Source organism: Saccopteryx leptura, chromosome 9 (genome assembly GCF_036850995.1).
Source record: "Saccopteryx leptura isolate mSacLep1 chromosome 9, mSacLep1_pri_phased_curated, whole genome shotgun sequence".
NCBI lineage: Eukaryota > Metazoa > Chordata > Mammalia > Chiroptera > Emballonuridae > Saccopteryx > Saccopteryx leptura.
Window position 1 is genome coordinate 41,287,546 of NC_089511.1, and position 12,979 is coordinate 41,300,524.

At 41.2% G+C, this 12,979-nt stretch overlaps 1 protein-coding gene across 3 annotated transcripts in view; it reads right to left on the reverse strand.

The window, feature by feature from the left end:
* Positions 1-12,979, reverse strand: part of LOC136380486 (zinc finger protein 14 homolog) — a 104,296-nt gene that overhangs the window by 10,684 nt on the left and 80,633 nt on the right. For 2 of the 3 annotated variants that reach the window (XM_066348305.1, XM_066348302.1), the window contains exons 1-2: positions 8,875-8,952; positions 1,725-1,800 (exon numbers count right to left, since the gene is read on the reverse strand). The exons of the other annotated variant lie outside the window; for it this stretch is intronic. In XM_066348305.1, the coding sequence (XP_066204402.1) occupies positions 1,725-1,733 (9 nt within the window). In that variant the 5' untranslated portion in view covers positions 1,734-1,800; positions 8,875-8,952. Of the gene's footprint in view, positions 1-1,724; positions 1,801-8,874; positions 8,953-12,979 lie in introns of those variants that run through there. 3 annotated transcript variants of the gene reach the window in all.

The window sequence follows — 12,979 nt, forward strand, 5'->3', positions numbered from 1 at the left end:
CCCCTCCTCCCCCCTGCTCTCTCTCTGTCTCTCTCTCTCCTCTCTAAAAAAATGAATAAAAAAAAAAAGTCTACCTACAGGCCCAGAGGCGCTATCTTCTGATAGCAGTCCTCTAGGAGATCAGCCCCCCACCCCATTCCAATGGCAGTACAAACCAGTGGGAGGAGGGGGGGGACTGGCTTGCTTAAAGCCTCGAATGGGACCTTCTGAGCTAGCACAGGCCTCTTGCGCTGTAGCTTTGGTTTAGCACAGGGGTCGGGAACCTATGGCTCGTGAGCCAGATATGGCTCTTTTGATGGCTGCATCTGGCTGGCAGACAAATCTTTAATAAAAAAAAATAACGTTAAAAATATAAAACATTCTCATGTATTACAATCCATTCATTTCCTACCGCTCATGTTCATGGTTGTGGGTGGCTGGAGCCAATCACAGCTGTCCTCCGGGACAACACCAAATTTTTATTGGATAATGCGTAATGTACACGGGTTGTTGTATGGCTCTCATGGAATTACATTTTTTTTTTCTTTTTTTTTTTTTTTTCTTTCATTTTTCTGAAGCTGGAAACAGGGAGAGACAGTCAGACAGACTCCCGCATGCGCCCGACCGGGATCCACCCGGCACGCCCACCAGGGGCGACGCTCTGCCCACCAGGGGGCGATGCTCTGCCCATCCTGGGTGTCGCCATGTTGCGACCAGAGCCACTCTAGCGCCTGAGGCAGAGGCCACAGAGCCATCCCCAGCGCCCGGGCCATCTTTGCTCCAATGGAGCCTTGGCTGCGGGAGGGGAAGAGAGAGACAGAGAGGAAAGCGCGGCGGAGGGGTGGAGAAGCAAATGGGCGCTTCTCCTGTGTGCCCTGGCCGGGAATCGAACCCAGGTCCTCCGCACGCTAGGCCGACGCTCTACCGCTGGGAATTACATTTTAAAATATGTGGTGTTCATGGCTCTCTCAGCCAAAAAGGTTCCCGACCCCTGGTTTAGCATCAGCTCCCGTGCCCCTCAATCTCACAACTCCTGGCATAAGGAGACCCAGTCACTCCAGGCTTCCCTCTCGATAGCCATGGCAGATAAAACTCTGACCATCTAAGCTTCCTTCCCTTCCTTAGTCCCAGAGGAGAAAAAAAAAAAAACCCAGTCACTCCACTCTCTGGAGCCCCAGCGGACAAAATCCAGGCCTATCTCTTCTCCAGAGCTGACTGCAAGTACATCTTATCTTCCGCCCCCCTTCTCAACCCTTCCCACATTTAGCCCATTCAGTGCACAGATCTTTCAGGCAAGCCTGCAAGCTCAGCTGGAGTTCCTTCTCTGCATTATAGTTGTTTAATTTGTTGAAATTTCAAGGGGAAAGATCAGAAGTATCTCTCATGCCACCATTACTCTGACATCATCTAAATATTACTATCAAAAGCCTGCTCTTTATTACTTAATTAAGGAAAATGTAATTAAAGGGAATATTCTACAGAGAATGCCTGCACTTTTATCAAGCTTTTGTTTCCTCATAGCTTTTGACATATTTTGTGGATAGAAGATGGTCCACATTAGTGGGGAAAAAAAAGGGAGAGTCCATGGAGAGGATACTCAGCTATTTGTCCCTAACCCTCATGGGAATAAGAGAAACTAGAGCAGGTTCATGGAAACAATTCTGTTAATAGCACATTTCAGGATAAGGAATGAGCGTATACACATGACCTGGAAATTGACAAAAAAGAGAAAAAAATCAACTTACCTGGGCCATGGTTTCGAACTGGTCAGTCTTTCTCAAGATTTCTGTTGAAGAACTGCAAAGTCCAGATAAACCAGATCTGGAAGACAAAAAAGAAGCCATGAAATGTGCCTCAGAGCTCTCAAAATTAGTTATACTAACATGAGCTTTAGGGTGAAAGGTTCTGAAGATATCTATTAAATCCCGTTGATCTAATGTGTCCATTAAGGCTGCTGTTTCTTTTTGTTAATTTTCTTTCTTGAGGATCTATCCATTGATGTTAGTGGGGTATTAAAATCCCCTACTATTGGCCCTGGCCAGTTGGCTCAGTGGTAGAGTGTCGGCCTGGCATGCGGAAGTCCCGGGTTCGATTCCCGGCCAGGGCACACAGGAGAGGCGCCCATCTGTTTCTCCACCCCTCCCCCTCTCCTTCCTCTCTGTCTCTCTCTTCCCCTCCCGCAGCCAAGGCTCCATTGGAGCAAAAAGATGGCCCGGGCGCTGGGGATGGCTCCTTGGCCTCTGCCCCAGGCGCTAGAGTAGCTCTGGTCGCGATAGAGCGACGCCCCGGATGGGCAGAGCATCGCCCCCTGGTGGGCGTGCCGGGTGGATCCCGGTCGGGCGCATGCGGGAGTCTGTCTGACTGTGTCCCCATTTCCAGCTTCAGAAAGATACAAAAAAAAAAAAATCCCCTACTATTATAGTGTTGCTGTTGATCTCGCCCTTCAAAATCTGCTTTATATATTTAGGTGCTCCTATATTAGGCACATAGATTTTTTTAAAAATTCATTTTCTTTATTTGCAGAAGACATGATATTGTATACAGAGAACCCTAAAGATTCCACCAAAAACTACTAGAACTGATATTAAATTCAGTAAAGTAGCAGGATACAAAATAAATGTCCAGAAATCAGTTGTATTTTTATACACTAATAAAGATCTATCAGAGGAAAACCAAGAAAACAATCTCATTCACAACTGCTCCAGAAAGAATAAACTACCTAGGAACAAAGTTAACCAAGGTTGTAAAAGACCTGTCCTCTGAAAATTATAAGACATTAAAGAAAGAAACTGAAAAAGTATTGTACAAACAAGTGGAAGCATATACCATGTTCATGAATAGGAAGAATTAATATCATTAAAATGTCCATATTACCCAAAACAATCTAGAGATGAAACATAATTCCTATCAAGATACCAATGGTTTATTTCACAGAACTAGAACAAATATTCCAAAAATTTATATGGAACCACAGAAGACCCTGCATAGCCACAGCAATCTTGAGAAAGAAAAACAAAGTTTGAGGAATCACACTACCCTGTTATCAAATTGTACTGCAAGGCCATAGTAACCAAAACAGCTTGGTACTGGCATAAAAACAGATATAAATCAACGGAACAAAACAGAGAGCCCAGAAATCAATCCATGCCTAACAGTCAATTAATATTTGATATATGAGGCAAGAACATACAGTGAGGTAAAGACAGTCTATCCCGGGATAGTCAAACTTTTTATAAAAACTGTCCACTTTTGCAGTACTGGTCAACCTAGTCCCTACTGCCCACTAGTGGGCGTTTCAGCTTTCATGGTGCGCAATAGCAGAGAAACCAAATGGTGCCGCGATTGGCCCATCATGAACAAAATGAAAAGACAACGCACTGAATGAAAGAACATATTCACTAATATATCTAATAGGATTTAATATACAAAATTTATAAAGAACTTATACAAGTCAACATCAAAAAATCCAATTAAAAAGTGGGTAAACGGGCGCTGGGGATGGCTCCTTGGCCTCTGCCCCAGGCGCTAGAGTGGTTCTGGTCGAGGCAGAGCAATGCCCCAGAGGGGCAGAGCGTTGCCCCTGGTGGGCGTGCCGGGTGGATCCCGGTCCGGCGCATGCGGGAGTCTGTCTATCTCTCCCTGTTTCCAGCTTCAGAAAAAGAAAAAAAAAAAAAAAAAAAAAGTGGGTAAAGTACCTTAATACACTTTTCTAAAAAAGACATACAGATGGCCAATAGACATATAAAAGATGCTCAATGTCACTAATCATCAGAGAAATACAAATTATAGCCACAATGAGATATCACCTCACACCTGTCAAAATGGCTATCATCAATAAATCAACAAACAATAAGTGTTGGTGAGAGTGTGGAGAAAATGGAACCCTTGTGCACTGTTGGTGGGAATGCAGATTGGTGTAGCCACTGTGGAAAGCAGTATGGAGTCATCTCAAAAAAATTAAACATGGAACTGTTTTTAGACACAGCTGTCTCACTTCTGGGAATATATCTAAGAATTGTAAAACTCTAATTAGAAAGAATATATGCACCTCTATGTTCACTGCAGCATTATTTACAATAGCCAAGATGTGGAAACAGCCAAGTGCCCATCAGTAGATAAGTGAATAAAAAGCTATGGTATATTTTCACAATGGATAATACACGTCCATGAAAAAGAAGAAAATGTTACGTTTTGTGACAGCATGGATGGACTTGGAGAAAATTATGCTAAGTGAAATAACCCAGTCAGAAAAAGACAAATATCATATGATTTCACTCATATGTGGAATCTAATCAACAAGTGAACTAACAAGCAAAATAGAGATGGACTTAAACACACAGAGCTAGCTGACAGCTCTCAGACAGAAAACAAAACTCTTGGACACAACAGTATGGTGATTTTCGGAGGCAGAGAGGGAGGTGGAAGAGAGTATAGGGGGTATTAATGGTGTTGGACAAAGGCTTAACTTGGGAGTGAACACAATACTGTGTACAGACAGGTATTTGTTGTAGAACTGGGCACCTGCAACCTGTATAATTATGTTAAAGTGTCACCCCAATAAAACCTATTCTGACAGATATGGTTTATAATGAATAAAAGCTGAAATGCATCTAATTGGATAAATGGTTAAACAACTAAAAATCATGCAAATATTAAAAAGTGATGATGTTGCGACAGTTTTGATGAGCCAGCACTGTTACAAAAAAAAAAAGGAAGGGAGGGAGGGAGGGAGGAAGGAAGTAATGAAGGAAGGAGAAAGGAAGACGAAAGGAAAGGAAAAAAGGAAGGGGAGGGGAGGGGAGGGAAGGAAGGGAAGGGAAAAAACCAACATGTTTCACATTAAACTATTTTGACAGAAAAAAGAAATCACATGTATGCCTAGAAGGACCAGTTAAAATGTTTACAATGACAGCCTGTGATACTAATCACAGTATCAAATATAGTGTGAACTAAAGTACACAAATACTCCAAAGAAAGAAAAGACTTTCTCAGGTCAAGATTTTCTTCCTGTCTTCAATTAAACTAAGAAGAGAGTTTAACATATTCTAAAAACAGCTGCTATTTTTCCTGAGTGACTTTCTAACTTCAGTTTCTAATTTATGAACCAACTCTATGATTTAATTTGCTCATATATATTGAAGTACTATGTAGAAAAGAATGGCAAAAAGTTCGTAACTGATGTCTTTTAAGCACTGATTGCAGTCTAATGGCTTCCTCCCTCACATCTGCCTGGCAAATCAGTATAGATTGCTTCTGAACAATCCTTTGGGGTAAGATGCCTTTGAAGCCCTACAGCAGATGCTGGATCTTGTCCTACTATTCTCCTTTTACATACAATATCACAAAGTGAAAATTGTAAGGCATAAATCTTACTGTATGAAACCCACAGAAATCCCATAGCCTCAGAATAACCTGAACATAACTCGACAATGCTTGCTGACATCAAATTAATATCTCCTTCCTCCATCATGATAAGATTACTAAGGCAGGATAAATTTTTAAGTATACATAATGATTAGACTTAGTATACTGTTGTAATTACTAATATCGGCTTTGCTGTCAGATTTACAGGATATAAATCTCAGCTCTCATAGTTATTAACTGTGTAATCTTGGGCATGTTAATTAATTTTTCAGTTTTAGTTCCTTTCTATGTAAAATGGTGATAATTATAGCTCTACATCAAAGTGTTGTTATAAGGCACTACATATAAAGCACTTAAAGAAGGAAATAAAAATCTAATTAAAAGCAGCTATAGATGAAGAATATATATACTATTCTTCCTGTAATTATTAAAGAATATTTTTTCTATAAAAAATGAGTTTCTCAGCTCTGCTCTTTCTTATAATGCTAACTATTAAGTTTCAAAGCTTTGTGTTGACAAGTAATTCCTCCTGATTAACAACAATTTACAAAAGGGAGGGGTACGTGAATGAAATAAATGTGGTGAAATTCTCACAATATTTGGATCTGGGTTATAAGAAAAAACATGGAATTACAACATAATAGTAACAACTAAATCTGCTGATCACTTACATGTCTCAAACATTAAGAATTTTACATATATTACTTCATCTATTCATAGCAATCCTATATAGTATATTCTATAACTGTCTTTTTACAGATGAAGAAACTCTAGCACAAAGAGATAAACTGTCCCAAGTTCACCCAGTTTTAAGTGACAGATTTAGGGTTAGAACCCTGGTAATTTAGTTCCATAGCCCATAATATTGCCACTATACTAAACTGCCTCTCTTAAAAACACATAAATATATGGCCCGAAACAAACTCATGCTGTCAAAAACTTCAAACCTCTTCTCAAATTTCTACTAATGTCTTTGCTACTAATAATCCTTTCCTTTGTAACAGAGAACTAGGTTAAAAACCCTACCACATTACCACTCCTTTAAAGCCTCAAGCAAAAGACCCTTTCAGGGATCAAACCACCTTTCCCTGCTTTGACCTCAGGGCAGTAAAGAAGATCAAGCCACCTAGTGTGAATACAACTAAACTAATCTCAACAAATCACAGCCTAAACTAAAACTCTGCAGATAAACTTCATTGTAGACCAGGGGTTTAGAAAGAAGCAGATCACAGATGAAACATTAATTGCCAATGTTCCTATAAATACCCACTTGTGGAAGGAGAGGGATGCCTATCTACATCATCTCCATCTTTCACTGGGAAGGGAGGGCAAAGACCCAGGCCAATAGATACTTCAGGTGTTAAAGCCTTACCAGCTAAAGCTACAGGGAACAAGCCTATACAGTCAGACTGATTTACTCAAGACAGGAAGGAAATTCCTCAGAAACAGCTGGAATGTGATGGAAGAGAGAAAGAGGCTCTCTCATAAAGGATTGAGTAGCAACTGAAGGATTCTGAGGAAGGGGGAACAATTCTGGAATGTTTGCTATTTCTGAGGTGAGAGTAGAATGCAGGGATTAATTGGAGGTTGAGCTATGATAATGATAATGTGAGTAGTTTAGCAATTGGGTATTCCCAGGAATAAAATAAAAATAGCAAAGTGGGTCTGGAGCACTTTCTTGGTAAGAAAGCTGTAATCTCTCAAAGAGAAAGTCATTATAGCGTTTTAGAATTGCTGCATGACCTGAGGATATGGTAGGCAGTTAAACAGACATGAGCAAAGCAAGAACAACGAGCCAGGTATAGAAGGGAACACCAGGGCGGAAAGCCCCGGGTACCTAACAATGAGTGAAACTGAGAAAACAGGGACCTCGCCCCCAGGATAACCTTTACTCCCCTAGCATATCACTGGTCATGAGATTTAGAACCTCTGACTTTTCATATCACTGGTCATGTGGTTCAGACCCTCCCTTGACCTTCATGCATGTTAGACTTTTTCATGTTATTAAACCCCCAGAACAATGAAGCTCTGACTGACATCAAATACACATAGGTCTCAGTTGTGTTACAGCTCCAGGCCCAGAAAAGCAGCAAAACTAGACAAGCAAAGCTATGGCTGACTAACCAATCAGTAGAGACCACAACCCTGAAAGGACACAACTGGAAAGCTGATGAATACTCTATTGCAGCGGTTCTCAACCTGTGGGTCGCGACCCCGGCGGGGGTCGAAAGACCAAAACACAGGGGTCGCCTAAAGCCATCGGAAATACATATTTTACATATTTAAAAATGTATAATAAATATGTATTTTCCAATGGCTTTAGGCGACCCCTGTGTTTTGGTCGTTCGACCCCGCCGCGGTCGCGACCCACAGGTTGAGAACCGCTGCTCTATTGGGACCCTTCCCTGAGACCTCCAGATAAATACCCTCAAGATGGAGGGCCCACTGTGGCTCTCTCTGCGGAGCAAGCCCATGCCTTTCCCCATCCCCTTCATCCAGGCATATTTTCCTTGCCTGTTCTTTCTCCTAAGCTCCAAAGGCCCTATTTTGCCCCTGTAACTTGATTCCTGAGCCCGTTTCTTCTATAGCTCACGTCTACTTCTGTGACTTTCTAAATAACTTCCTCTTATAGTTTTGAGTCTTGCTTCTGAATTCTTTCTTAGCCAAAACTCAAGTACCCATGTTGCTGAACCAAGATCAGGTCCAACTCCCGGGGTCTAACACCTGGTGCCATTCTAATAATTTTGCACCTCGCTTTATCTTCGTCTCTTCTCTTCCAGCTTGATTAATGAATGATAAGGCTGCTTTTCCTCTTTTGAGTCCAGCCTGATTTTCCCTCTTTCACAAAAGCAAATATTCTCATTTCTGGAAAAATAAAAATTACATTTCATAGAACAAAAGAGAAACTGAGACACATCTTGAGAACGGTATGTATCTATCCACACATATCAATTGATTATATATTGATAGACATATAAAAGTTATGTATAATATATATCCTTTCTCTCTCCTTTCCTGAAGTTCAGCAGGTTTGGGGAAGGAGACAGGAATCTTGAAACATTAAGCCTTGCTTGGAGCTCAGCCAGGCTGGCCAACTCAAGTTACACCCTCACTCCCTGTCTCGCTCCCCGTACCCACCACACTCATAACCCCTACGGACATCTGGGAGCCTGGGGAAGCGCTGCCAACCCTTCCCGGCATCAGAGAGAAAGGCCGGAGTACATAGACCAGGGCTGGAATCTGCTTCCTAGTTCACGGCACTTTCTTGGCAGGGATAACGGGTCAAACTGTGATTCTGTGATCTGCAGCTGTTCTCAGGATTGCACATTTTTGTTGACGGCCATACATTTAACTCGGAGCCACTCTGGGCCGCTGGATCTGTGCGGCCCTGAAGCAAAAAAAGGGCAGAGGACGCATCAAGCCACCCAGAGCCCAGTTACCATCACAAACTCCACAGTGACTGCAAAGTTGTTCACATCTAGGCCCGCACCACCCCCGCGCCCATTACTTCGATGTCCCTCACCAACTCACCTCTCCAGCCGATACCAGCAAGGAAGCCGTTAGCAAACTACGCCGTAGAGGCCTGTGGGAAATGTAGTCTGCAGTAGGAGGACCTGGATCCTCTGCAAAGGGTTGCCGGGAGCGCGCAAAGGCGGAGCGTAGCGCAGGGAGCTGGAAGATGAGCTGGTTGGGGAGGGGTTTAAGGCTGCACCAGTCTGAACTAGGTACCCTTAGTAATCTCAGGATTGTGTTTGTCGCTGAGGAAGCCCTTCCAGGGTTTAAAAAATCTTGGTTTTAGTACACAGACCTTACACCTTAAACCAGAATTAACTCAAAATAAATCATAACCCTAGATATATAATACACAACTATATATAAAACTTATGGAGAAAAATCTGTGTGGCCGTATGTTTGTGAATGTGTTTTTAGATATAACACCAAAAGTATGACCTGTAAAAAAAATTAACTTATATAACACAAACATTTATAAATAATGATAAATATGTGTATATACTTGGCTTAGTACACACAAATATAATTTCTAGCTCTGTTTGCTGAAAGGGCCCAGAATTAATGACATTACAAGAAAAATGAGTAATCCCTGGGCCTTGATATTGATTTCTAATATTCTACAGGGAAAGAAACCAGAGATCCTTGGAAAAATGGCTTGTTCTAGGGCTGAGAATATACAAGACAATAGAGAATATATAAAAATAAGCCTGGAATATCTTGTAGTACCAGAAAGTAAAGAAAGTGCTCAAAGACAAAATGAGACCTGGCCAGGTAGCTCAGTTGGTTAGAGCATTATCCCAATATGTGCAAAAATTGGGGTTTTAATCCCTGGTCAGGGTACATAAAAAAATCGACCAATGAATGCATAAATAAATGGAAAAACAAATCTATGTTTCTCTCTCTCTCTCTAAAATCAATCAATAAATAAAATTTTTTAAAAGAATTCTAAGCCTGACCTGTGGTGGTGCAATGGATAAGGTGTCGACCTGGAATATTGAGCTCATGGGTTCAAGGCCCAGGTTTTCCAGTCAAGGCACATACAAAAAGCAGCTACGAGTTGAGGCTTCCTGCTTCCCACCACCACTACCCTCTCTCTCTCTCTCTCTTTCTCTCATCTTTAAAATCAAGAAATAAAACCTTTAAAAACTAAAAATAAAAGAATTTTTTAGGCCCTGGCCGGTTGGCTCAGCGGTAGAGCGTCGGCCTAGCGTGCGGAGGACCCGGGTTCGATTCCCGGCCAGGGCACACAGGAGAAGCGCCCATTTGCTTCTCCACCCCTCCGCCGCACTTTCCTCTCTGTCTCTCTCTTCCCCTCCCGCAGCCAAAGCTCCATTGGAGCAAAGATGGCCCGGGCGCTGGGGATGGCTCTGTGGCCTCTGCCCCCGGCGCTAGAGTGGCTCTGGTCGCAATATGGCGACGCCCAGGATGGGCAGAGCATCGCCCCCTGGTGGGCGTGCCGCGGGCGCATGCGGGAGTCTGTCTAACTGTCTCTCCCCGTTTCCAGCTTCAGAAAAATGGAAAAAAAAAAAAAGAATTTTTTAAATGACGGGGTTATGTCAAAGGGGCACAGGAGCCAACTGAAAGAGTTTACAATGGCCTAGTAGAGCAATTTGAGTGACAGATGATAGATAAGATAGTATTAAATTATAATCTATGTATAAAATATATATTTATATATCCATGAGTCCATCCTTATAAAAAGAAATGGTTGAATAAATAAATGGGGAACAATGAAAAAAATCTCCCATATAGAAGGATGCAGAGATCAGCTCGGCAATGGGTGTGCATGAGAAGAAGGCACTGCAGGACTTAAAAAAAACCCACACACACAAGACACAACATAAAGAAAAGATGGGTACAGGGAACTCCCAGCCTCTAGGACTGAGAGCACAGATCTCTGCAGCCTTATCATATTTGTTTCTTTAATCATCAAACAAATTAGCAGAGCGTGTACTCAGGTGCTGAGAAGGATGACTAACTAAAACCTTTCAGGAATGCAGTAAATGGCTCTAGGGATCAGATGCTTCCTTTAAACAATCTTATCAGTCCTTGTTGGGGCAGCGGTCACAGGACTTGGCATTGCAAAGACTTGTGTCAGGGCAGCGTTCCAATCTCCGGCCATTTTCCTACATGTCCCCCTTTGTTTTTGTATAGGCGCATAGACAGTTTTTATAGCCTCTTTCTGTACTAATTGTCAGAGGGTTTATTGCGAGCATCTGAGGACTAATGAAAAGCATGTTAAAATAATATATATCCCAATGAGACCTCCCAATAACCCAGTACCCCAATGTTCTATCCAAGAAATAGGATTAAGGGATTGCAGACCATCAGCAATGCCACACACAGTGTTAGTAGCTGATAAAAGTTGTAACCATGCATTTTCCATGTTAAAAACATCAGCTCGAAGCTGTGTGATGTCTAAGTTAAGATTATGATGTCAAACATTATTTCAAGAAGTAAGAGTCTCATTATAACTATGTGGGGTCACGCAAAAGGAGGTGTGATTCCAGTCACAATGAAGTTTAAGCTATATCTTTACAGTTAGTAGTTCTTCACCTAGCAGCAACACTACATTTTCTAAATCTAAATCAGGCGTGTGTTGATTTCTTGATCAATGTGAATTTGACTTCCTCATGCTAACCTAGCATTTTCATGCCATTGTTGAACAAATTCAGTAGTCTGGATTCTTTGATGTAAGTCTACTCCTGATACAGCTGCAACAGTAGGAAGAGCTATAATGTCCAGGATAGCAGTGATTAGCATTCCAGTAAACCTTTTGGAACATGATTGTTTACCGAAAAGATGGAATGTGCATCACACCCATCTGCCAAATGTGGCAATTGTTTGGGATTGTTAATGATTTGACATTTAGGACACGTGTGTACAATGTCTTTAGCTTGCTTCCAAGACAATTGAAATCTAGCATGGAGTCCTGTAGCATTAACAGCAGGCATAACCAGTTTGTCAGCTATAGCATCGTCTGCAGCTAAGGGTCCTGGTAGATTAGTATGTGAATGAATATGAGTGATATAGAAAGGGAAGCGATGTTGTTGGACAGTTTGTTGTAATTGAGAAAACAGATTAGTAAGAGGTTGTGATAAAGAAGGTTTTAACAAAACTGTTTTGATCACCTTTGTGATTTGTACTATATAAGCAGAATCACTAACAATGTTAACTGGATTGGGAAAATCCTGCAAAGCAGAAATAACAGCATATATTGTAATTCAGCTTGTTGAGCAGAAAAACCTGGGGTGGAAATCCGTTTCTGTATCATCCCGGTATAGCCAGCATGTCTATTACCAGAGCTATCAGTAAAGATGGTGGGGTTATTATATAAAGGTTCCAGCCAGCTAATATGAGGTAAAATCCATTGAGTGTGCCTCAGGAACTGGAAAAGAGGGTTTTTTGGATAATGATTATCAATAATCTCTAGGAAATCAGCAAAAGCTGTCAGTGTAAATGATTCTAAAAACAAAAAGAAATGTCAGCTCTTAAGAGAAGGATGATAGTAGACGGATCACATTCCACAAGTTGTTGAATCCATTCTCTTCCTTTGATAATAAGTGAAGACATGAGATCAAGATAGGGAGAGAGAGATTTTATTTTATAGTAGAATTAGGTAAGAATAGACATTCAACTAATTTATCATGCTGAACAATAATTACTGTAGGAGAATGTGGTGAATGAAAAATCAACAACTGAAGTGGTTCTTTATCCTGAACATGATACAATTGAGCCTGATGGATTTTTTTCTTCCACTACTTGAAGCTCCTTTTCTGCTTCTTCGGTTAAAATTCTAGGACTATTCAGACTAGGGTCTCCACGCAAAAGAGAAAATAAAGAAGAGAGCTCATGTGTCATAATTCCCACTTTTGGGTAAAGCCAATTAATATTTCCTAATAATTTTTGTAAATCATTTAAAGTCTTAATGCTATCTCTGCATATTTGTACTTTTTGGAGTCATATTATAGTGCAGTCTATGATAGTGCCTAAATAAGAGACCTATTGAATCTTTTCAGGTGCTATTTTTAAGCCAACAATTTGCACCTGTTTTTCTAAAGCAGAATAGACTTTAGTTCATTCTTCTTGGTTTCCTGCTGCTACAAGAATATTGTCCATATAA